This window comes from Trichosurus vulpecula, chromosome 8 (assembly GCF_011100635.1).
Source record: "Trichosurus vulpecula isolate mTriVul1 chromosome 8, mTriVul1.pri, whole genome shotgun sequence".
Lineage (NCBI taxonomy): Eukaryota > Metazoa > Chordata > Mammalia > Diprotodontia > Phalangeridae > Trichosurus > Trichosurus vulpecula.
Genome location: NC_050580.1, coordinates 78,245,399 through 78,272,325, shown reverse-complemented (window position 1 = coordinate 78,272,325; position 26,927 = coordinate 78,245,399). Strand labels below are relative to the sequence as shown.

General features: G+C 42.1%; 1 protein-coding gene across 1 annotated transcript in view; it reads right to left on the bottom strand.

Annotated features, from left to right (window-relative positions):
- The window catches only part of SLIT1 (slit guidance ligand 1), a 234,277-nt gene that overhangs the window by 49,972 nt on the left and 157,378 nt on the right, over window positions 1-26,927 (bottom strand). Inside the window, exons 5-13 of the mRNA XM_036736533.1 lie at window positions 15,914-15,985; window positions 15,330-15,401; window positions 12,066-12,137; window positions 11,367-11,530; window positions 9,221-9,368; window positions 6,647-6,718; window positions 5,610-5,681; window positions 4,706-4,777; window positions 3,478-3,621 (exon numbers count right to left, since the gene is read on the bottom strand). Coding sequence (XP_036592428.1) covers window positions 3,478-3,621; window positions 4,706-4,777; window positions 5,610-5,681; window positions 6,647-6,718; window positions 9,221-9,368; window positions 11,367-11,530; window positions 12,066-12,137; window positions 15,330-15,401; window positions 15,914-15,985 — 888 coding nt within the window. The remainder of the gene's footprint in view (window positions 1-3,477; window positions 3,622-4,705; window positions 4,778-5,609; window positions 5,682-6,646; window positions 6,719-9,220; window positions 9,369-11,366; window positions 11,531-12,065; window positions 12,138-15,329; window positions 15,402-15,913; window positions 15,986-26,927) is intronic.

Here is a 26,927-nt window from a genome sequence, read left to right as displayed (position 1 = left end):
CAACAACTGAACCATATCCCTACTGACATTCTTGGCATCAATTAAACTAAATACCATAAGGAAGTTACAGCAGAATGGAAAGGTAGCTTAAGGTTCTTCTCATGGTTAGCAACGCTAACCATGAACATAAGCAAACAAACAGATTACCATGAAGAGAACTGTAGCTTATGAACTAACATTTATTGCAAAGAATAAGTTGAAAAATTCCATAAAACACCTGAAAAATCCTCCAAACCAAGTCAACATATGTCTTGATACTCAGTGACCTCCTTGTGAAAATGGGGACCAGGCAAGATGATGAAAAATAATAAACAAAAGTGGGCAAAGGCTTGCAGATTACTCAGAAATCTCATACCTGTATATAATGAATACTTACTTTAAGAAGAGAGTATGAAGGACATGACAAACATAGCAAGAAATTAGTTAGACCTTAGTTGATAGGAAATGAATCATCTGTCTGTGTTAGACCATTAACTGGTTAGTGGAAAGGACAAAATCAACACCAAACTGGAAGAACAAAAATTAAAAAGAAAAAAGAAACTACATGCAATTGTAATACCTCCAATCGATTATTAACAAGTATTTATTAAGTGCCTTTTATGTGCTAGGGATACAAAAACAAAAAAATTAAACAATACCTGTCCTCAAGAAAACCTATAATCGGAGAAGACAGCATGTACATACATAAGTATATATGTTACGTAAAATGAATACGTAACAACAAGATAATTTTGAGGGGAGGGTACTAGTGGCTCAGGGAATCAAGAAAGGCCTCCTGTAGAAGGGAACATTTGAGCTGAGCTTTAAAGGATTCTATGGCGCAAAGGTGGGGAGGAAGTGCATTCCAGGCAGAGGGGACAGCCTCCAATCCAACCTGTTTAAACAAGCTATTGACAAAAACAATGGGAAATAAGAATAACATATATTTGTGTAATGCTTTAACATTTGCAAAGTGTTTTCTTCTGTGAAATGGATAAAAAGTAAAGACGTTGACTCTGATTATGATCATTTCTTAGACAAGTGTGACCAATGTAAGACAGCTGGCACAAAGATAAGGCCAAATGAGCCCAGAAACTGTCTCAGTCGGAAAGCCTTGATCCTCTCGCCACATAGAAAGACATGGCAGCCGAAGGTGACATGGGCTTGGAACACAAGTTCCTTTGTAAAATGTTTCAGAAAAGGATTGTAGATCACAAGCAGTATCAGCTCATAAAACAGCCACAAGCAACAGCAGGGAAAATGAGTTTGCATAAAGCTTAACATGAAACATGGCTGATAGGGAAATACGTTTTGTATGACCTCCAATGTATAATGGGAATTGTATTGTTTGCCTTCTCAATAGGTGGGGGAGGACCTAGAGGTAGGGAGAGAATTTGGAACTGAAAAACTTCAATTAACTCATTAAATTTTAAGTAGAAAATGAATAAATAAGTGAAGCCTTTTAAAAATAATAAAACTTAGCATGTGAACAAAGTCAGAATCATCCTAAAAGCATAATCTTCAATTGTGAGACATGGGAGAAACTAGCACGGGACCACCCAGCATGGTGTGCATCAAAGAAGGTGCTGTGCTCTATGAGTAAAGCAGAACTGCAACAGCTCAAAAGAAACATGAGATGCACAGATTTCGAGACATCTCCACTCCAAATGTTCATCTGAACTATTTTTGCCTGACCAAGCTCATCCTGGTCTGATCAGCCACAGTTGGACACACTGTACCTTGACCCCAACTTAGTGATGTCAATTTGGTCTTCTTTGAGAACAAAGGATAACAACCAGCCAAACAAACAAACAAACAAAAGCATCTAGATGAAACTGGAAGTAGGACCAAAAATTTATAAGAAATCGAACAAGTGCATCAGAATTTCTGTTGGGACCAATCGTCATCACTGATAATGGGAGAATCACCTTATTTGGACTCTGAATAGCCAAGTACCTACTGTGCTACATGAAAGATGAAATTTGACATGAAAACGGCATTTTAAAAGATGAAGTTGGGAAGAGCAGCTGGACCACATCAAACACATACAGAAGAAATCTGTACTGGAGGTGACAATTTTAAAAGCACTCAGAGACTGATTTTCAAAATATTTCAAAAGATGGAAAAGATCACAGACAGTATCATCACCCAAAAAATGACAAAGAAGACATCAGCCCACATGCCAACTTTTTTATCCTTATAAAAATTTTTATGAAAGCAACTAGGCACATATCAAGGATATATCCTTGATGAAAATATAAGAAAAGAAGCAGGATTTCACAGAAAGTTTTCTACAATCAACTACATTTTCATTAGTCACACAATTTACTGACTAGTATAGTGAATGTGAAGTATCACTGAGTTTATTTACCATTTGTTGATATCCTGAAAGCATTTGACTAATATGTGGGGGAGTGACTCCTTATGAGCATATGAAGTGTGCTCTACTTAACACAACCCCCATGGGAACCTGAGCATGTACAAGCAGCCATTTGTTGGCTGCTAAGCCAGAACCAAGAGTTCATTTGTTTAAAAAATGTATTGTTATCTTTTGTTGTTATTGCATTGCGTGAATTTCTCTCAGTATATCTCATCTCCTCCCTATCCCTCCCAAAGAGCTGTCTCATATAACAGAAGCAGGGGTACTGTCCAGTCAAGGGTTTACTCTTTCTTGCCTGGTTGTGTTTGCGTGAGAGAGATGTGCTTTAAACCTCTGGAAAGGGAGAGGTTCCAGGACCTCCCTACCCAGTGCCAACATATGGTGAAGGAAAATAAATCTCGAATTTTTTCCCATCTAAGATTACAGACCCCCTAAAATCTATCTATGGACGCAGGTGTCTATGAACCTCAGAAAAAAATCTCCGCTTTAAGTGGATCTGTTTCACAGAATCACAGAATTTCAGAGCTTCATGGAACTCCAGCGGTCAACTAGTCTAACCTATATCTCAGTAAGAAACCCCTCTACGGCATCCCCAGTAAGTCATCATTCAGCCTTTACTCCAAGACTGTCAGTCACAGCATCTTGTGCAGGTCTGACTCGACAAAGAAAAGATGAATGACGGAAACACAGCCCCAGAAAGACAAGGACTACATCATTTGTCATCTTTGCATTCCCATCAACTAGCAGAATTTCCTGTGCATAGTAGGTGTCTAAAGAAAATTTGCTGAACTGTCTATCACATTTCCCAATTAAGCAAGCCCCATAAAATCTATGCATTGCCCCAACACTAAATAGTATCACAGGAACTAGAAATGGAGGCACAGAATGGCAGGCACTGGGCAAACTCTTACTTAATTCTTCTCCAACTATACACCATCAATAACAAACCAATCAGACAGGTGGGCCATTCCCTCATGAAAAGGCAGAAATTGATCCTGCAACCAGGAAGCCACAAGGGATAGAAACTGAGCCTGAAACCAAGAAGCCACCCCTAATTCCTCCCGTCTCCATGCACTTTTCTGGTTTGGCACCCAATGGGGAAAGTAGGGGCCACTTACAGGGTCTGGATGGCTCGGAGAGAGGTGAAGGTCCCCTTGGCCAGGCTCTGGATCTTGTTGTCATATAGTGAGAGCAGGGATAGGTTCTGGAGATCTTGGAAGGCATCAGCTCGGATGCAGGTGATCTTGTTGGCATTGAGAAGGCTACAGAATGAAGAAGAGAAGTAGCAAGGAAGGCAAGAAATAAAGGCTACAATGTACTTGATTGGGTGTACAACTTGGAATAGTCTGGATTTTCATTGCCTACAAACAGGGTATCACAAACTTATTATCTCCTATGCACTGATTAGCCACTGAAGAACGTGTCTGCCTCTCAATTGTGAAGTATCCTATAATCATACATTGGAGCTTAAATCATAATGTAATTTGCAAGATACATGACCACAATGTATTGGTTCACCAAAACTTATCCTGATCCTATCAGTTGCTAGCGTGTCCTCCGCCTTCCAGAAATTGTTTTGTATTTATTTGTTTGTGTCCATAGTTCTTCTTTCATCCCCTTTTCCTCTCCCCAAGGGGATGCATGCTTCTTTAAGATGGGGTTGTTTCTTTTTTGTCTCTGTCTCCCTATGCTAGTTCCTAGCATAGAACCTGTCACACAGTAGACATTTAATAAATGAAAAAATAGATGGATGGATTGGAAAACACTGAAAATTGCTATACTCAAGCACTTGATGGGACTTCCCCACATTCCCAAAGTTCTATCTGGACAACTTGAACAGTTGAGGTAAGGAAGCTGGGTCAAGGACCTGCCTGAGCCCTGGGGAGCATCCATGACTGCATCCCCACACAGTCACCAGAATTTATCTAAGTCATAAGCTCCAAGGTAACATTATAAGATATGCATGTGTCAGAGCTATATAAAAAAGCCTGATTTCACAGTCTTCATTGCCCTGGCATCCATTGGTTAGCTCTGAGTCTGTTTTTCACCTGTTCCCGGTGATATCCTACCTCCATCTCCTTCTACGTAGAGCACTGAACTGTCTATGGGACTCCATGGTCTTGTCATCCTTTTGGGTTGACGATATGGTATGATAAAGCCTCTCCTAACTTAAATGTGACAAGACATAAAAATGAAACTTCTTTCTCATTGTGACTGAAAATGCTTAGGAGCATGAAGTTAGTCCTGGGAACATTTTCTGAAAGGTCTGCCATGCCCCCAAATAGGCTCACTCCCCTTCCCTCTGGGACAGATCCAAAGGAGTGTTCATAAGTTGATGGTCCTTACAGCAATTGCAGGGTGTAGAGACCTCCAAAAACTCCCCTGGGCAGGTCTGTGATCTTGTTTCCATAAAGAACACTGGGGAGAAAAAGCAAAAATAGTAAGTTGGATGTAGACTCTCCCCCACCTGGCTCTCCCTACTTAGTCCTATGGAATTAGAGGCAGGTTCTGAAAAGGAGTAAGGAAGAGTCATATATCATGCTTTAGCTTAAGCTCTATTCTCACTAAAAACTGTGGCTAGCTGGATAGATAGATAGATAACCCTGGATAGCTCCCAATGACAATCTATGTAGATTAAGGTAAAAACCTCTGCAATGTAGGTCAGGCAAATTCACACTATTCCAAAGCCCTGGAAGCAGCATTCTTAATGCTCCTCCTTCTTCATCACACTCCCAACACTCTCCTGATGGACTCAGTCCTCCAGTGAGCTACATGGGGAACTGGGCTGGGTCTAGAGAAATGCTGCAGAAACTCCATATCACGTTGGGAGAGCCGACTGTAAATCTTCAGCATAAGCATTTACACCTCAAAAATCAGCAAACACTACAAATCAGGAGTTGAAATGCTGGTTTACTGATCCCCAGACTTAAGGCAGTAATGAAGGAAATATTAATGATGCAAATTAAACTTAAAAGTGTGTCACAGTTCTCAGAGATCTGGCTCTTAAATATTTACCAGTACCCCCTGGCTGGGTCCATTGGTGCCAATGGGCTCAGAGCCTCATTCTCATCAGGCCTGGAGGCACTTTCTCCTACTCTGTCCCTGGCAAACCTAGCCCTGCTTTCATCTCCAACCCCTACTTCACCTGTGACCTGGGTTCTAGGTGAGGCACCAGGGGCTGGTCCCATTCAGGAACCCCAATTGGTGCTGGGTGCAGTACCAAGAGCCTCGGACCCCATCTATTACTCACAGAGAGTTCAAGGAACGAAGACCCTGGAATGCATCAGGGGCGATCTCAGAGATCTGGTTGTTGCTCAGGTCTCTAGAAACCAAACGGAAGGGAGAGAATTCATCAACTTCATCGATCACAACCACATTTTCCACTTCCTAGATACTCCCTTTTAAGAAAGTAAAAGTACTTTAGGTTTGGTTTGTCTTTCATCTCATAAATAGTTTATTGGATATAAAATGAGGCAGGTGTGGTCTTCCTTCTTATGTTGATGAGGAAAATGAGGTAAGAGTCACAGAATCGTGGAGTGAGAATCTTGCAGATCGTCCCGTCCAACCACCTCCTTTTACGGAGGAGGACATTGCTGTCTAGAGAGATTGAGTGTCACATAGGCAGTAAATGGCAGAGACGGGATCTGAACCCAGGTCCTGACACTAGATAGAGTGCTCTTTCCACTACGCCACGCTTCTTCCTTAAGTTTAAAGCACTGGCTTGCCAAGAATTATATAATAAGCAAGAGAATCCAGAAATCTCATGGACTGCTAGAACTGAAAGGGCTCTTATAAGTTATTTAACTGAACTCCCTCATTTTTCAGATGTGGAAACTGAGTCACAGGGAGGTTAAGCAACTTCCCTATAGTCCTATAGTGAGCATCTGAACTGGGACCTGAGCCAAGTCTTCTGATTCCAAGCCAAGTCCATTTTCGTTTACACCACACTGGTTCTCACTACAGCAGTCCTCGTTCTTTGCCCATCTTTATCTCAATATTCTATTTGTTTTCTTTAGCCCTAAGTCCTGAGCTGACACTTTTTGGGACCAGAGGGAAGTATCTGTCCATTGAGAGTCAGTGAGACTCAGTTCCAAACCAGTTCAATGAAGGCAGGGATGGGAGTATCTGAGAAGCAGACATTATAAAGCCAGATGCATGGCTCTGTGCTCACTTCCAGATTCTGCAGCCCTTCCTGTCCGTCCCTCCTACCTCCCCAGGTAAATACAGAAGTGACAGTCTGAGTGAGAGGCAGGTCCAGAAGTACATTAGTTGACTGAATGCACTTACATCCTCCTCAGCTTTCTATAGGGAGAGAAGGCTCCAGGGGGTATCGATTTGATGCCATTGAGCTCCAGACGGCTGCAGAGAGAAAAACAAATAGGAAAATTAAGGACTGATTCCAGAGTCTACAGGAAACCCTTGAGCTGAGTACCTATGAGAGCATCAGCTACCAATTAATTCCCTGCCAGAAGGCAGCTTCTTCCAGCAGCCTGGCATCATCGCTACCCACCTGGGGAATCCACCCAGCATGACAAGCCGTTCTCATCCAAAAGGATGAGGCTGATGACTTGCAGTGTATTGCTGGCCCAAAGGCCAAAGTCCCCATCCTAACCCTCTGGGGAAGCAGCGGGGAGCAGGGCTGATATTGCTTCAACTTACAACTAATTAAAGTTGCATATGTTATCAAAAGGAAAACCCTTGCTGGGGCCAGAAGGCATTTCTGGTTGAGCTGAAAAGTTTCTGGATGAGAAAATGTAATAACATTCCCTTTCCTGTCCACCACCTTTCAGCCCTAAGCTGTCGACTCCTCTATTGCCAACGAATGCAAGTGGGGGTCCAGAAACCCAGTCAGGAGGCAGTTCCTGACTTCACAGGATCAGAGGATCCTACATCTAGAGTTAGAAGAGGCCTGAGAAGCCTTCTTTTTACAGTTGAGGAAACTGAGGCCTGCACAGTGACACCACTATTAAATATCTGAGGTAGGATTTAACCCCATTTCTTCCTGATTGGGAGTTCAGAGCTCTATCCACAACCCCTTTCACCTCTGCTGTTTCCTCCTCCCAAGCTAGGGATAGGAATTCTGAAGGGTGAGCTTACAGCAGGTCAGCCTAAATACCCTCCTAGAAAGGACAGAATGGACTGGTTCTAGTAGACTCCAAGAGACGGCCGGGTAGGTCCTGCCTGAAGGAGGAGGGTAGCCCAGACACTACTGATGACAGGTCTTTTCTGGGGTTGGTCTTCGGTGCTCTGCACAATGAAAGCTCCATATGGGGTATCAAGGCTCAAGCTGAGCATACCCCCTGACATTTCTCTCTGATACTTCCCAAGACCCCTTGCTCTGCATCCTCCCCTCCATCTACTTGTTTATCTGCTGGGTTAAAGGAGGTAACAAATTGTGCAAACTACAATTTTCCCTAATTAAACTCTAATCTCCTTTCATTTTGGGGGGCAGGGCCTGTGACTTTTTCAGCGATGGAAGCTCCCAGTGAGAAACTCCCTCTACTACTTCAGATCCACACCTGAAAGTTCAAATCTTAGAGAGCTGCCTAGGACCCTAATAGGCCAAAATGGCAGCCAGTACATGGCAGAGACAAGACTGACCCCAGGTCTTCCTGACTCCAAAGATGCCAGCTCTCTGGCCACCAGGCCAGGTTGCCTCTCTCATCCTTTCTTACATCAGCAACAGCTCCATAGCCTAGAGCCAGCAGTGTTAAGGATGGGAAATGGTATCAGAGGGAGCCACCATTGTTTGGGAGACCAAGTAATGTAGTGGAAAGATCCCCTGGCCAGGGGGCAGATCCAAGTTCTAAGCTCCCACTTAGCCATTAATTAGTTAGGTGACCTTACAATCACTCCCTTCTCTGGGCTTCAGTTCCCTCCTCTGTGAAATGAGGGGTGGGACTGAACAATCCCCAGAGATCCCTACCAGCCTGGAAATTCAGTGTTTTTATGATTAAACATTTATTACTCCAGTTTGAACTGGCAGCACAGGACAACCCCACTCTAAGCTCCCATTTGGAAACCATTTGGGGGCAGACGTGTTCTGAGCCTCTACCACGAGCTCGGTCTTCTCAGGGCTGCTAAGAAAGGCTATTATCCTAGCAGGAACTAATAACAACTGACATTTATTTGGCCCTTTAAAGTTTGCAAAGCTTTTTATATCCTTTATCCCATTTGGACCTCACAACCACCCATAAGGTTGGTTCTCTGTGTGTGTTCAGGTCTATGATTTTTTTTTAAATATAGAGAACTATCAAGGAAATTCAGAAAAATCCCCATACCGATGCAGATCAGCATGTGTTCTGTGACTTAGAGTCTTACAGAATTGCCTGGAACATTGAGAGGTTAAGTGATTTACCCAAGGTCACACTGCCAGGACTTGTGCCAGGGCATCCTGACATTAGACTGCCCTCTTATCTACTATGCCAATTTAGTAAATTGTCCTTTCTAAGGATGTCTCAAAGCTTCCATTTTATTTCCATCTGGATGTATTCATTTCCTAGAGGTAAACAGTGCCCTCCTCATTTACAGATTTCCTATTAACATACTAGAAATGGAACCCAACAGTCCTGATTCTTTGCTAGGTGCTCAGAACTGCCAGAGGAAAAAAACCAAATCATAAGATACTTTCTTAGAGCCTCTCAAAGGATCCAGGCCCTCCTTCAACCCCAATATCCAGTCTGGGAAAGGACCCCAGTGCTGCAGTTTTCCCCAATTTCCCTGAGCAGAGGAGGCAGGTCCATCTGAAAAAGCTTCTTCATTCTAGGGGATTGCTGTCCCAGATGATCTGAAGAGAGGGGACCTGGGTCAAGCCTGGCCATAGCTCACCCCCTCCCCAACAATCCTTCCCCCAGTACTCACATCTCTGTCATGGTCTCAGGCAGGTTGGCTGGGATAGCGGTGAGTCCTTTGCCGCGACAATCCACAATCCCGTTGCTGCAGGCACACATGGGTGGGCAGGAGCCTGAGGACAGGGTACAGACAGGGGCCCGGGTGGCCTCCCCTTGGCCTACAGAGGGCAGCAAAAACAGTGGCTGAGGGACAAAAGGTATGTGACCCCTTAGAGGTAGGAAGCACTCCATGCACAAGTGCTAGATTATTTGATTTACTATTAAAACATCACTTCCCCTATGCAATATGGAGCAAGAAATGGGCAACAGAAGCCCATGCTAACAAGTTACCACTGATTTAGAATAAGTTACCATTGCCGAGTTCAAATCCAGCCTCAGACACTTCCTAGCTATATAACCCTGAGCAAGCCACTTAAACCCTGTCTGCCTCAGTTTCCTCAGCTATAAAAAGGGGATAATAATTGCACCTACCATCCAGGATTGTGGGGATCAAATGAGATAATATTTATAAAAGCACTTAGCAAGCCTGGCACATAGTAGGTTCTTGTTCCCTTCCTTTCTATCCTTGTTTGGGATCCTCCTGAAGCAACATAAGTAACTATGAATGGGGGAAAAAGATAGGAGGTGTTAGTGGGTGGTGCAGAATTTGTATGCATCTGAGAAATTCTAAATTAAGGAGAGGTGATAATAAATAAAACTAAACAGCTGGTGTTAGCTTAGGCTTTACAATTCACAAAGTGCTTGACACACATTATCTCATTTGATTCTCATAGCAGCCTGTGAGATAGGTAATACAAATATGTCTCCTTTTCTATGTGAGATTAGCAGAACTCAGAGCTGGAAGAGACATGGAAGCTGGCAGGGATCAGAAAACCACAGACTAAAAGCATGAAGGGATCGTGGGAGTCACATCATCCAACAATCTCATTTTAAAGATGAGGAAACCACTCTCAGAGAAGTCAAAATAACTTGCTTGTTGAGCAATAGGAAGCAAAGATGAAATCTGAACTCAAGTCCTCTAATCCTCAGATCCTGAATCCCGAAACCCCAAATCCATGATCCCATTCTGGATCATGTAGTCATACCTCCCAAGCTGACAGATGGAAAACTGAGGACTGGAGCGGAGAGAGGAGCTGTCCAAAGGAAAAGATGGGGGCTCAGACCTAGCTCTCTGCCTCCCTCCAGGGCTCTGTGATCCTCTTCCTCTGGCTAAATGTCCAGAAAGCTAAGTAACCCACATAAGGTCATATACCAAGGAAATGGCAGAGCCAAGACTCAAACACAACTGATTCCAAATCGGAGCCTCTTTCCAATTCACGCCATTGCTTTGCCAGCGCGAATGAAGCTATGGGTCTCCAGGGTACTCAGAGAAGCAACAATTCTCTCAGCCCTTCAAAGTGAGATCTCAGCTGCTCTGATTAAAAACACCTTAGCCTATGTGAGATGAGAAGCTAGTATTGATGGTGTCAGCGTGCATTGTTCATAAGGTGACATGGAATCAGTGGGAGAATGTGAGCCATGTTGTGGTATAAGGGAGGAGGTTCTTCAACACTATAAATGAAAAGCCACTACCTAATTTATAGAATCACAGAACAGAATTGCTCTAACTCCCTTGCTAAGACTGGGGCTCTCCAACCACCTCTTAGGTTGCTACGGTAGACTAGCAAACAGGAGTCATACAAAAGTTGCAGCCTTGGCCACCTCACAAAGAACTTATTATCACAAACTCAATTAATACTGGAAAACTCAAGTCACAATACCAAGAGGGCGAGGTCGATCCTCTAAAATCCTTTCCTTTGGAAAGAGATGTACAGTTAAATCTGGACATACCCATCTCCCACCAGCAGGGCAGAGGGAAGAAAGGACACATATAAGCAAAACTTTTGTTTCCTTGTTGCACTGAAACTTTTGGTACAAGCAGATATAGAAACAGATACAGTGATCTACAGAAAATAGATACAGTGATCGATTTAGGAAGAGAACAGTAATATCTATATCACTGGTGGTCATTACATGATGCTTCTAGAAATACACAGAATGGGAAAGATGAGATTAGACTAGAGAAACACATGCTTCTTTTTCCCTCCGTATCCTGTGATAGGAAGAATTGAATGGTGGGGGAGAGTTAGAGGAGGCAGGGTACAGGTCCTCCTCACCTGAGCAGCTGAACTCGCTCTTCTGGACCTCGGCCACATTGAGGCTTCGCAGGGAGGCAGGTCCTGAGCACTGTGTGAAGAGCCCAATGGTAGGACGCTGCCTCAGCCATTGAGAGAGCCAAGCCAGGTGGCAATCACAGAAAAGGTGATTGGAGTGCAAACGGCTACAGGCAAAGGTGGAAAGTGGGAAGTTATGATCCTTGTGGGACCCTCCCATTCATCTCCCTGAAACCATCCCCCTCCCCCAAGTCATCTGGCTGGACTAGCTGACCTTTCAGGGCCCTTCCAGCTTTAAATCTAGGATCCCCAAGCCACTAAGTAGGAGTTGTTCCACTCAGTCAATATAGAGCAATTTCAATTATCTGAGACAAAGTATAACTAGGAAAGAAAATCTGCAGCCTAACATTACCTAGGATCTCTCAAAGGAAAAAGCAATTATAAAGTATTTTTAGATGAGCCATTGTTCCCCCCACCACACCCCCAATTTTACCATTTAATCACCAACTTATACACACAGCCCAGAACTGTGCTAGATGGTGAGGGGAATCTAAGAAATATGGGTAAGACCTATGACCTCTACCCTCAAGAAGCTTTCATTGGCTTTTCTTGCTATCTTACTCAGTATCAGATGAGCGCAAGTTGACTACACTTGCAGTGGTTGGCTGTAATACCTCTATATTGCTGCCAAGGAATACTCACAAAGTCCGGAGCTTGGGCATGTGGTTGAAGCTGGAGACAGGAATGGTGGTGATGTTGTTGTTATTCAGGGTCCTAGACACAAGGAAACCAACATCATTCATTCAGCAGATAGCAAATGGATGGTGATGGATGAGGACCAATCATGGGCAGGAATCTAGTCATCTGCTCTGATGAAGGTGAAAGCCTTAGTACTGGTACTTTGTCCATTCATCCATCCGATCAATCCACCAGTAATTACCTAGTGCTTGCTATATGCCCAGCACTGTGCTGGGCATTGTAGGAGCTTAAGTATGAGGGAAACATCAGGTACTCCTTCAAGGAGTAGGTCCCATGTCCTATGTGAAAAACCCAAATGAGGCAGCCTCAGACACTATGTGACCCTGGGTAAGTCCCTTAATCTCTGTCTGCTCAGTTTCCTCAGCTGCTAAGTGAGGGTATTAATAGTATCTCTTCACAAGGTTGTTGTGAGGATCATATATTTATAATAATTATTAAGTTCCTGGTACATAGTAGGCCTTTAATCACGTTTATTTCCTTCCCAATGGGCAATAAATGCCAAAGGAGTTCATTGACTGACCTTCCTATCCCACTTGGAGTTTTTCAAAGCATTTTATATCTATTATTCTCCTTGACCCTGATAACAACCCTGTACATGCTGCGTTTTATTTTCTCCATTGTACAGATAAAAAAACTGAGCCTCAGAAGTGAAATGACTTTCTTAGGATCACACAGCTAGTACTAAAGTTAAGATTTGAACCAGAGTCTTCCAGGCTCCAAGTCTAGAACTCTTCACTACGGGAAAGAAGCCAACGAGGCCTGAAGAGGCACATGGCAACATGGGACACCACAAGAGGAAGAGGCCATGGTGGGATGGAGGAGGCAGTGGGACCTGAGCCAGGCCTTAAAAGAAGGAGGACATCTGGAGTGAGCAAAGGCACAGAACAAGCACCACCTAGGTGGTGAGGAAGGAATCCATCTGGAGTGAGCATAGGCACAGAATAAGCACCACCTAGGGACTCAGCAGACTAGAGAATTCCTCCTGGGGAGAACAGAAACAGTATAGTAGAATGGATAGAGCACCAGGCTTGGTGTCAGGAACAATTGGCTTCAAACTCCACCTTTGACCTAGCTAGGACCATGGGCAAATCCTTTGACCTCTTGAGGCCTCAGATTCTTCATGTGTCAATATTAATAAATATTTATTAAAGGCCTACTAGGTGCTAAGCACTGTGTCTATGCTGTAGCTGGAGATAGAAAGATATAAGAGAGTCCCTGCCCTCAAGGAGCTCACAATCCAATGGGAGAAGACAACACATAAAAAGGTGAAAAGTGGGTGGGCGAGGGGAAGGTTACCCAACATGGGAATATGGTGAAGTCCTGAAGCCAGTCAGGGTGGAAAATGATCTAAGGATGTGGGAGTTTCAGAGCTGATTCCATCTCATAGAATGATGAGTTTCTGGAGATCGAAAAATCCAGGAGGTCAGCAGGGTGTAAAATGACGAGATGAATTCCTTGGCTGCCATCCTCAAATAGAGGGTCTGAGAGATGCCTCACAGATGTCCACCCCCCTACCCACTCAACCAGAAGGAGGGAGGGACTCCAGAACTAGGGATTGCTGAGAAGATAAGCATTTCAGAGTTGATTTCATCTTGCAAAATAGTGAGTTTCTGGAGATCGTGAAATCCAGGTCACTGGGGGTAGGAAATGCTGAGATAAATTCCCCAAGTGCCCTCCTCAAATAGCAGAGGATTAAGGAGGAGGTCTCCAATATTCAATTTCCACCTTCTCCAATCAGAGGGAGGGAGGGACTCCAGGGGCAGGAGGTATTAAGGAGGTGTGAGTTTCAGAGTTGATTTCATCTTGCAGAATGGAGATCATGAAATTCAAACATCAAGAGGATAGGAAATGATCAAGTGAATTCCTTAAGTTTCCTCCTTAAAAGGCAGAAGATTAGGGAGGAACTCTGATGTCCAACCTCCACCCTCTCCAATCAAAGCAAAGGAGAGATCCCAGGGACAGGGGTTGCTGAGCAGTTGTGAGTTGATTTTATCTTGCAAATGACATGTTTCTGGAGATCATGAAATCCAGGTCAGCAGGATAGGAAATGATGAGATGAGTTCCCTAGTCACCAGCCTCAAACAGAGGAACTCCCACATGTAAAAGGAGGAGTTTGGGTTACATCCTTTCTGGCTCTAAATCTATGAACTTAAGAAACCAGGTTGGGTAGATAAGATGAAACAAAGGAGAACTAGTGAGCTCTAGGATTAGGCTGGTAGAGACGTAGAGTGACCTTACTATCTAGTTTAAGCTATTAAAGCTTAAGGCTGCTCTCGGACCTTTGAGACACTCTGTGTGAGAGACTGTAAGAACTTTCTCTCAGTGAGAACTCAAAGATGAAAGATGCATGAATCAAGAAATCACCTCTGCATATGAAGTTATGACTGAGATAGCCTGAGGAAGAGGGCAAGAAGTAAGGCTCTGATAAGTCTATCTTCCTAGAGGGACATTCATCCCTGGATAGATTTTTGAAGGCTTTATTTCAATTTTATTCAGTTCAACAAATATATGTATATATACATATACATATACATATACATATACATATACATACACACACACACACACACACACACACATATATATATATATATATATATTTATATATATACAAACGATCTACTATGTGTGAGGAATTATTCCAGGTGCTGAGAATCAAAAGACAAAATGACATCGAGTCCCTGCCCTCAAAGAGTTTACATTCTACTCTGGGAACACAAAATGTATACAGATAAATAAATGCAAAAATACAAAATAACACAAAGAAATTTTAAGAGGGGAAGAATGTTAACAGGGTGGGGGGAGCCCTCAGGAAAAGCCTCATGTAGATCTCGAGATGGCACCTGAGCTGTGTCCTGAAGGATTCTTTGAAGCAGAGGTGAGGAGGAGGAGCAGAGGCAATGTCATAGACAAAGAACAGTATCTGTGTTCTCTTCCAGGGTTAGCCTGCTTAATTAACAGGCTTAAGCAACAGAGAGGAAAATTGGAAGTCATAATACCAATGGAATCTTTGCCATGTAATGTCAGACAAGTCGCTAAATGTCTCTGTAAATTGACTGACCCTGAATGCGTTAAAATAGTGGTCAAAGTCCTCAAACACAAAGAACTATGAAAAGACTGAATAATAAGTCTAATCTGCCAGAGGCAGTTAATGAGAAGGTTAAAATGAAGTCTTCCTTCTTCCCTTTATCCTTGCCGGATACTTACAGCACCTCTAGGCCACGTAGAGCTCGGAAGGCTCCATCCTCAATGCAGCTTATCTGGTTCTTATCCAGCTGCCTGTAGAGAAAAGGAAGAAAAGTTTTAGAGAGGAGAACAGAACATAGCTCTTTAGGGGAATCTGGTCACAGAAAGGGGAGGGAGAACATAGCATAGGATAGAATGTTGCAGACAGAGCGGAAAGGTAAGGAATCAATAATGGAATTGTGTAGAGGACTTTGGGGGCAAAAGTAAGGGCAAAAAGGCCAAGAGATATTATCATTCAACACCCCAGCCTGCCAGTGGCTTTCGTTCAATGACGTTCAGTTATGCTCCTCAAAGCCCACTGGTCCTCATTAGTGTGCTAGGCTCTTTCTCTAAAAGAAGAAACTTTTGGCCATGGAAGCCCCACTGCACAGGCACACTTCCTAAAGGCATACTTTGACTCCAGGTTATTCTCTTCAAGAATGACCCAGCCGGGAAGTCTGAATGGTAGTCATTGGGAATCCAGAGGGCTTTGGAAAGAGACACAGGAGGAGAAAACCAGACCTATCATTTTCCAGCTCTTCAAACTGATTTAGGTTGCAACTCACAGGTTTTTTAGGTCAGTGGCTCCACGGAATGCTTTCCTGGGGATGGCCTGGATGGCATTCTCACTCAGATCCCTGTGAAAATGAAAATGAGGAAAGGAGAAAATGGTCAGAAGGGAGATCCTTTCCAGTTATTCTCAAGACAATCAAAAGGGAAGAAGGAAAAGAAGAGAGGATAGAATTGGTGATTCATGGCTGAGCTTGAAAACTGAAAAGCTGAGATTACCACATGCCTGCTCTCGTGGGAAAAGCCCTTCCCTCATTCACTGCTCTTTCTCCTCTGGTAGATTCTTTCAGCTCATAAGAAATCATCAACCTGTCTCTGACTCCCACAGGGACATGGAGGCAGAAGGTCCTCAAATGTACACTGAAGATGCCTGGATCCATCTAATGCCTTACCAGGAACTCCAGTTTGAGGGAGAAAATCCGAGCTCACTCCCTTATTGCTGTGAGTTTGGGAGAAAACATCAACTCAGTTCTACTGATAGAAAATCAGCTTTTCATATTCTTTCTTAGGCATTCAAATAGAGGATGAAGGGAAGGATTATAAACTTACCAAGATGTTAGACTTCTTTATCTGACCAAAATCAAGCTGGGACATTGGTTTTGTAGGACCTTCTACTTTCCCCCTTCTCCCCACTCTGTCACATTTTCCCAAGAATATACACAACTCAGCCAGGGTGGTACCCGCACCAGCTGGTCTAGAATACCCTGGGCCTGGGATGTCATTATCCATCCCTCCTGATTGCTTAATAATTATACTTAGCTGCTGCAAAGTAATTCCCACGAAGCCTGCCCTGTGGTTTGGAGGGCATAGCTAATCAGGGATTTAATTACTTTGCCATTAATTAATGTTACTCTAAAAACCCTAACAGGCCATTTGCACCAGAAGGAACCCAGTGACTCCTGTGACACAAGCCAGATCCCTGGTTCCCCTCTCTAGATCTTGCCTCTGAGAGAATGATCATCACTCATGGAACCACCTCATCTGCTGCTCTCTTCCTCATTCTACCACCTATTAATCTAATTACTGAATTATGAAGTACTGTAGATCTCTGTATGACGAAACATCAAGGATAGCAACCAAAGGAAGCTTCCTCTATTCTTCCTTTTTCTTTTGACTCAATTTTACTTTATTTTCAGTTCTGAATTTTCTCCCTCCCCCTCCTCCTCCCACACTCATTGGGAAGACAAGAAAAAGAAAGCCCACTAGAAAGGCATATGGTCATGTAAAACAAATTCTCAAATTAGCCAGGTCCAAAAAAGAAGGAGGGGGGAGGAGGGTCTACACTCTGAGTCCATTACTTCTCTATCTGGAGGTGGAGAGCTTGTTTCATCATGGAGTCTTAAGGAATTTTAGTTGATAAGTGTTGATAAGAGTCCCTGAGTCTTTCTGAGTTGATTGTCTTTACAATAGTGTTTTTATTGTATAAATTGTTTTCCTGATTCTGCTCCCTTCACTCTGCATCAGTTCGTGCTAATCCTGTGAGGTGGATCCTCACCATAGGTTGTTTTAGCCTCCCTTGATAGATGAGGAAACTAAGTCACAGAGAGATGAATTAACCACAGGTACTCATGACCCACAGAGCAAGCAAGTTTATAGGATGACAGATCTAAGGCTGGAAGGACCCTAATCAGTCATTCAAACCAATCCCTTCATTTTACAGAGGCCTCCAAGAGATAAGGTGCCCTGACCGTGGTCACTGAACTACTGTTAGAGAAGGGATTTGACTCCAAGTCAAGCACCATAGTCACTTCACCCTTCTGCCTGCAAAAGTTCCACTTTTATATCTATCAAGAAACATATTCACTAGTTACTCCATATTAGTACTGTCCACATTAAATATGTCACCTGTGAACTGTTACAGCTCTTCACCAGTGTCTGCTTACTATCTTATTGCTATGGTAGTTATAGTTTAGAATGTAGCAATTAGTAGGCATTCTGTCCTCTAAATCCATTTGTTGTGTTGTGGGTTGGATTTGATTTTCTCTAAGGTCTCTGACATATGAGCTTTTAATTATTTTATGATTCTTTGATCTTTACTGCATATTTTGTTCATGTACGGCATGTCACTGAATCAGCATAACATAATCTAAGTCAAACTAGACATCAATGAATGACAAATTAATGACGGCTACAACCTCTAAGCTTAAATACTGTTAACATAAAAATAATTACAGAAATAGTTTATCAAGTATGGGAAAAGAAAAGAGTAAATACCTTAGCAATAGTAGTAATACTTCACTCTGATATAGATACTGATAGATATCGATATTGAGAAATACACATTATACACTAAAAGTGCCTACTATGTGCTAAGCTTGGTTCTAGGAACACAACAAAAAATGAAGAATCCATATCCCCAAGGATGTTATTCTCTCCTGGACTGGGAGAGAAAGAGAGAGAGAGAGAGAGAGAGAGAGAGAGAGAGAGAGAGAGAGAGAGAGAGAATGAGAATACAAAATATATGCAAAATGGACAGTGTCACTGAGTCAATATCGCATAATTCATGTCAAACTGGCCATCTACAAAGAATAAATCAATGATGGATAAAATGAAGCCCAGTTCTTAACACGACCAAGATTAACCACCAAAGGCACAGTTGGGATGATGAGCTGCCTACCTTATATAACTTGTATTATAACAACTAGGATAGGCCAGTTAATGCTATAAGGTTTGACTGGGGATGTCATTCTAACTTTTTTATTTTCTTGCTTATGACAATGGCAGCCACAGCACCATTGACAGTAAATGCAAGGTTACTAGCAACAAGCTATTACATCCTTAAAGAAATTAATATATAATCAAAGGGTGAGCTGTGATCAGTAGTTGTATTGAAAGATCCAGATCCTGTGCTGACTCCATTAATTTTCTGTGGGGAAAACACATACTACATGTCGAGTTCTGCTTTTCTGTTTAAGTTTCTGTTTCCCAGAAATGAACTAATTTAGTTACTGACAGGGAAAAGTTTTTTTTTTTTAAAGTGACAGGAAAGATAAGCACCACTTCCCCTGAGTTCATGCTTTCCCCCTTTACAAAAATGCCCTATACAAGGTCAAGCTAGCCATGATTTCATCTCTGTTTTTGTTTCATTTATTTTTAACATTCCTTTCTTTTTAAATTTTGATTTCCAAATTCTCTCTCTCCCTCCCACCTCTTCCTCCAACAACTGAAAAGGCAAGCAATATATCAATTATACATGTAAAATAATGCAAAACATTTCTGTATTAGCCATATTTTCCACATAAGCCAGAAAAATAAAGTAAGAAAATTATATTTCAATTTGTACTCAGAGCTCATCGGTTCCCTCTCTGGAGGTGGATAGCATATTTTCATGTCTTGGATCATTGTATTGACTAGAGTTGCCAAGTCTTTCACAATTGATCATTATTACAACATTGCTGTTACTGTGCACAATGATCTCCTGGTTCTTCTCACTTCACTTTGCATCAGTTTGTATAGGTCTTGCCGTGTTTTTCTGAAACCACCCCCTCGTCATTTCCCACAGCACAATAGTACTCCATCACAATCATATGCTACAACTTGTTCAGCCATTCATTAATTGATGGTCATCCCCTTGATTTCCAGTTCTTTGCCACCACAAAGATAACTACTATAAATATTTTTGTACATATAGGTGCTTTTCTTTTCTCCTTGATCTCTTTGGGATACAGACCTAGTAGGAGGCTGTTGCTGGATCAAAAGGTACGCAGAGAGTTTTATAGCCCTTTGGACATAATTCCATATTGTTCTCCAGAAAGGTAGGACCATTTCACAACTCCACCAAGCTGTGATGATTTCATCCTGAAACAGTGATAAAACCTCAAGCCCAAAGTCATAGCTTAAGCTAATTCCTCACTGCATGGGAATTAGTGGGGGGGTGGGGAAGGGGGCCAAAATAACAACCAGTATGTCATCATTTTCCCACGTAGCCCCAAGGTGGTATAAACACCTCTTTTTGAGGGCTGAATATCTGAGTCACCCAGGACTTAATAGTGGCCCAAACTCTTCTGCAACAAAGGCAGGTGTGGTATAGGTAAGAGGAGAATGAGCGAAGAGAAGGGGGAAGAAACTGGAGCCAAAGTAGCCCCAGGGAGGAACAGAGAGAATTTATGGAGAAAGAATAAAAGAAAGAAAGTAATGATTTCTCCTTCTGATCTCCACACCTAGGGAGAAAAGGCGTGGAAATAAGCAAGCAAAAGCTAACAATTGCAGTGAAATAAAGTTTTCAGAAAGACCGAGTAACTGGAAATGTAGACTTAGGTGTAGACTGGCACCCCAAAATGAGATCATAAAACTTAAAATTATGAGGTGATTGCTCGTTAACCTCCACAGGTCTGGCTGACATGGAGAGAGAAATTTTAGCATCAGATTACATGTCATGTAGATTTGTACGAATTTAGACATTTTTACATTGCACATTCCAATGTCTATGAAAAGTTGCTGAATCTTCCTTTCACAAAAATGAAGAGTTTGGCAAGCCATAACAATCAAACTTTTGTTAACTATGGATTGAGTGCAAATTAAAATGGGAAGGAAATTGGGTTTTTAAAAGATTCTTACTAGACCTACCTCTTCATTATTTGGAACTTAAACTTATATCACTGGCTTGTTACATGTACACTGCCTATCAGGTTTTTATACTTGTGGTGGGTTTTTGGATGCATCCACCACGAACTACTGTTAAATTTGGGGCCAGATATTTAATAATTTGGACATTTGCATCCAGACTTCTTTTCTAATCTACCCCTTCTCTCCTCACTTTTTCCCTCTCCAGAAATGGCAAAGCAGAAGGGCAATGGGTATAAATGCTTTTTTCATGCTTTCTCCTTGCAGCTGACACTTCATAACTCTTCATAGATTTTATGTTGTGTTCATTTGGCTGAGTGGTTCTCTCTTTTTGACTTGAAGAAGAGTTTTAACTGCTCTAATCCAATCTCTCTCTCTCTCTCTCTCTCTCTCTCTCTCTCTCTCTCTCTCTCTCTTTCTCTCTCTCTCTCCCTCTCTCTCTCTCTCTCTCTCTCTCTCTCTCTCTCTCTCTCTCTCTCCCCCACCCCCTTCCCTCAGAGGAATTAGGGATTCTTTTGCTCTTCCAAGGGCTCCAAGGCATCTCTCTGCAAATTGGTTAACAGAGCCTGGAAACATTCTCTGTATTGCTCCTTCCAATATTCCAACAAGATGCAGCCTCTGCTTCTCTTTCCAATCTCCCATGTGCTTGTGTCTATTTCTTGCCCCTTTCATGAACTCTAGCCCTTTGTATGAGCTTTATGCTTACTTATTTATGCATTTATGATTTATTATTGTGTGTGGTTTCATGTTAGAAACTGTTACAATGAAGTTCTGTATGATTGAGCTAATTCTTATTTTGACAAACACGGATTCACACGCTTATCTTTGAGCTGATATTCTCCCAAAGAATATTTTAATTCAGTAAGCTTATGGTCTTATTTTCAAAGATAGATCTGTGAAAATGTCAGCAATTGGGTGCAATTTGCTAAGCTATGCTATTGCCAAAGTCAAAGATTCCAAGTTCATGAGACTCTTAAAATATATGTAAAATAAGCATGTGCCCATGTATGCCAATGTGTAGGCAATGCCTTAGCTAGGCTTACCCCTGGTTGCTCTTTCTGTGGGTATACTAAGGATGCATTTGCTTCTATAAATTGGAAAACAAAGTTGAATGCTAGATTATAATCTTGAAACTCGAAAAAAAAGGAACCACTGCTGGAAATGTGTAGTTCTGACGGATAAGCCCCACCATATAAATGTCAGTGAAACAACCAGTTCTGGGATTTAAAAAATCCCTGAGAAACTTGGACTAGGAGAATTTAGAAATTAGCATCTGTGGTCTTGCATGATACCTAAGCTTTTATATTTGGGTCTTGACCCAAAGGTATGGGTGGGTTCCCTCTCTAACTTTCTCCTTGTCCCTGCTCAGACTTTGCAGATTAAGAATCAAAGAATCTCAGAGTTGCAAGGAACTGTGGTAATCTTCTCTACAACATGCCCAGCAAGGGGTCACCCATCCTCTGCTCTGAAACCCACAGTGCCATGGAGCTTACCAGGAGTTTACCCCACCCCCTCAAAGGAGCCTAATAACTTCTTCAGCAATTCTGATTATTTTCTTTATATTGAGGCAAAATCTTGTTTCCCAAGTTTGACAATTTGTCACCCCCAAACACACAGGATTCTCTACTTTATTTGGCCTAAGACCTGAATTCAGGGATTCTGCTTTAGGAAATAGGTGCTTGGGAAGCTTGTACAAACATGAACTTTGTTATTATGTGCAGCACTAAGCAAGCAGGAGCAAAAGCACACACACACACACACACACACACACACACACACACACACGATGGTAAAACAAAGTCTGACCAAAGTCTGGCCCCACAGATGCAAAGAAACTCACCCAGCTCAAGGGGGAAGGAGATGTGCACAGTGGCAAATAGCGGGAGTGCACACACTCATAGAAGAGGTCTAAGCAGGGAAGTTTTATACCTCAAAAATGAACTTGGTTGAGAGGGTGGAATAGATGTCTGATGTGGGAGGGAACATGTCTAATCAGAATTAGATGTGATGGGGAAATCCTCAGGGTCACCAATCGACTCCAGGCTCAGGTGGGGGCAGTTTCCTTATCTGTAGCAAAATTTGAGTAAGGCTTTGAGTTGACTATCTGAGAGAGAAGTAATAGAGAGGCTCAAAGACCACAGCAGTCACCCAGGAGTCTTATTCAATCAGAAACTTAGATCTTTAACAACTTGTCATTGGGTCAGAATGGGTCGAGACAATGGAAAAGTATAAACTGTCTTTGCCTATATGGGCATTAGGACCACTTAGAAGAAGTGACTTCATATTGGAGTCCTATCATTATAACTATAACATCAAACAACGTATATTTCAAAAATCCCAATTATCATAATCTCGGGCCTCCCTTTCTCTCTTGTATCGTACAGAGGAAAGAGCTCTCTATTGATTTAAATAGAATTTCTTTTTGAGACTCAGTATCCCTATATGTCTTCAGCTGGAACAGGGCCTGATCCCAGTGAAGACTGACATGGAAGCTTTGAGCTTCTCCATTTCTGACCTGGGCCAGTTTAACCCTCCCTAGGCAACCTGGTTGCCTCCTGCTCCCAGGAGCTCATCATACTTAAGCTGCAGTGGCCCCATTGCAGCTAAGACCTTCCAACCTCAAGTGATCCATTATCCTCAGCCTCCCTGGTAGCAGGGATTCCAGGTGTGTGCCACAACATCTGGTTAAGCTGATCATTTTTTTAGAGTAGAGACAAAAACTGTAAATACCTGACCCAAGATCTTGAATACTTCAAGGATCTCAAACTCTATGATACTGGCTTCAGTTATAATGACATAATTAAAAAGGGAATAAGTGAGAGTCTTACAGTATTGCAGCATCAAGTTTGATGAAAGATATATATTTTATATATAGGTAACTACATACAGATGCTATGTATATACACACATTTGTATGGATAGGTCTAGCTTTGAAATGTAGATCTAGTCTCAAAAAGATACCTTAACAACAGAACCAAGTTAGTAAAGAGCAGAGAAAATAATCATATTATAAAGATCACAAAAGACTAGGGAATATTAAACCAAAACATACGCTACTCATATTAGAAAGTGAAAAAAACCCAAATGTCCCTGGAAGTTTGGCTGTTTTATGTATGCTGACCTCAAAGGTAATTTCTTTGTGGATTGAGTATAATCAATGTCAGATTTTATTATTGTTGTGGTTGTTTTATTTTTCCCCTTTCCCTTTGTTGACAAAGTATTTCCGTAATTATTATTGTTATTATTATGACTTAAGCCTAGGGACTGACTCTCCAGTGGACTGAGCATAGGTGGTAACAAGCAGCATTAAATTGAAGCATGGTTGTGCCTTCACAAGTACCAAACCAGAGATAATGGACAGGAGACTATGCGGTACCACCTTTGAGAACTACAAAAAAAGAATACAGAACAGGAAATACCCCTCAGAAATAACACAGATCAAAAGAAGTGGGGAATGGAATGAAAATGGTAAAGTGGGAGTAGTGCTTATGTGATGTTTAGGAAAAAGTTACTGGCACCAACATAAAGTGGAACTATGGCAGTAAGATGTTATCTGCAGCAATTTTGCAGTACAGAAAAACCTGCCTGCACTGTGGCTGAAGTGTAAATTAGGACCAACTTTGTGATTTCTTTCCTGGAAACTTGAAAGCTGATCGGGTGGCACCTGGACATTTGAGGAATTGATACATCATGGACTCACTAGAAGAACCACCATGTAGACCAGGTACAGTTTTGTGTTCTTCTCCCTCTCCCATACTTGAATAAGCCTACCATCCTATTGTTTTCATTTTAACTCCTGTTAATGTGTCCTTGACATCTAATTTGTTTGAACAGTTATGTGGATTCAGTGACAATGTACTTGAACAAAATGTGCAGTTGGGAACACGGAATCCTAGAATCATAAAACATGCAAGTGACCTCAGAGGCTATCTGGTCCAGCCTGTACTTTGGATACAGAGGATGGATCACCTACTGACCTATGGATGCAAAAAACATTAGAGCCTAGCTAACATGGATATAGAGATAGAGTAGTGAACCAACCTCCTGATGAATCTTGTGATGATTATAAATAGTGGAACTTAGGGCATTGTGATAGGACAGATACAGAGTCCTGGATTTGGAATGTGAAAGACTTACCCTTACATTCAGTAGTTGTGTGGCCACAGGCAAGTTGTTTTATCTTACTAAGCCTCAGTTTACTCATCTGTAAAATGAGGATGATAAGATCTATAAGCACTTGCCTCACAAATTGTTGTGAAGCTTAAATGAGATCACGCATGTGAAGAGCACTGTAAACAATAAAGTGCTACATACATGTGAGCTATCATAATTGTTATCACTCTATAAAATGACAATAGAGTCCTTCTGATCCTGAGGGACAACAGAGGGCTCTGCAGAGTCCTTCTGGGACCATCAGTTGTTGCTCACAATCTGTTTTGGTTATCCTTTGATCCTAGGATTACACATTAGACTAATGATAAGTGGTGCCTCTAAATTATAGAAGGTCGAATTAGAGCTGGGAACCATAGTCAAGCTGATGAATCATCAAAGGGTGAATATCACGGGTCTGCTTGCTGGAGCAATCATGAAATAATAATAATAGTAGCAGTAATAATGGCTCTGAGCAGCCCATCTGAATAGTCAAATCATGCCAGGTGAGTGTAGGGGAACAATGAGAAGTGGCCCCATGAAGGTGGTGGTTGGACTTTCTGAAGCCCCCATGGCTTTCCTTCCCTTGAAAAGGGCAGCCCCCACCCCAACCTGGTTGATTGTATGACTATTTTTATCTTTTGGTTTTTATGAAAATATACTTCATGAATGAACAATTTGGCAATCAAATCACCCAAGATTGGATCAGGATTAAAAGAAATTAGGCTAAAAAAACCCTACAAGATCATTCTGTAATTCCCAGGAACAACTTTTCAGAATATTTCAAGTGTCACCCCCAAGAGTGCCCCTCTCTCCCTTAATACTAATGGGCAAGGGGAAGGGGGAAAGTATTAAGTGCCTACAGTGTGTCAGGCATTGTGTTAAGCACTTTACCGCTATTATCTCATCTGATAAGTATTTCTCTTCCTTTAAAAGGTGGCTAAAAGTTGTCCACATCCATCTTCTACCTATACTGATATTAAACCTGTGTATGACATAAAAGAAAACAAATAATTGCAGACTGAGTCTAGGACAGATGTTTGTGAACCAAAGAATATGTCTACGATAGCCCCACTTTGGGCATGCAAGGAGTAAAGAATAAAGCATTGGAGGACAAGATGAGCAAACTTTTAAGAATAACTCTGAAATCTATACAAATTTTAGGATTCCACTTATTTTTTCTCTCATTCTGGTGTCTCCATTGCTTATTTGGATGTGTGAATAGCTTTTCTCCTGGGGACCACCACACCAATTTACTCTTAAGTCATGAAGCCCAATTTCCTACCATCTGGATTAGCCCTGAAAGGTATAATTATGGCTATAGGTCACTGTGACCCAGATAACCTGGGCTGTACAAAGCCTAAGTAAGGTCATAGTCTTGACTGAGGTCTCTACTACCCCAACTCACTTTCCCACCTAGCCCTTGAGGGATAGAAAAACCCTTCCTCTAAGCCTTCCTGTTTCTGAATACTTAGTTGCCCTTGGATTCCTGGGATATATTCTGGACAGGTTTCATCAAATGGGGTTCACCAGTGACATCAGTCATCAGGAATTTCAGTTCAGAGAGATGAGCAACTGTTTGGACTGCAGATTCAGGGCCCCCAGTGATATGTGCTCAGTGCTGATGGCACTAAGAGTTGACACCTGTAACTGTCACTTGTTACACTCCATGACTATAATAAGCCTGCTATGTTGTCACTTCCTACATCTCTTGATTCCAATTCAAGTTCTGTTTGGCTCATCCATCAGGCTAACACACATTCCCTTTGGGTGATGTTATCAGCACCCATGGATTCAAAGACCCTCTCTATGTAGATGAGTCCCAAATCTGTTCTCATCATCACCAACTAACTTCCCAATAAACATCTTCACCTGGCTATCCCACAGGTAATTCAAACCCAACATGTCCCAAACTGAACTCATCATCTTCTTCTCTAAAGCCACCACTTCCTAAATTTCCCTATTTCTGCTGAAATGGAACAAAAATAGAACAATAAGGCAAGGATTATTGTCTTTTCCTAGCTGTATCACCATTGCTTGGCACAGAACCTAGTAAACAGTAGGCCCTTTATAAATGCATTTTGATGGACTAATTGACTGGCTGGTTGGTTTGCTGAGAGCACCACCATCATTCCTGTCATCCAAGTTTGTTAAGAATCATCCTTGAGTCGCCCCTCTCCCTCAGCTCCTGCACCTAAATCAGGTGGTTTTGTTAGTTATTTCTCTACAACACCTTGCACCCACATAGCCATCACCCCAGTTCAGACCCTCTTCACCTTCTGCTTACTTTCTCCTAAT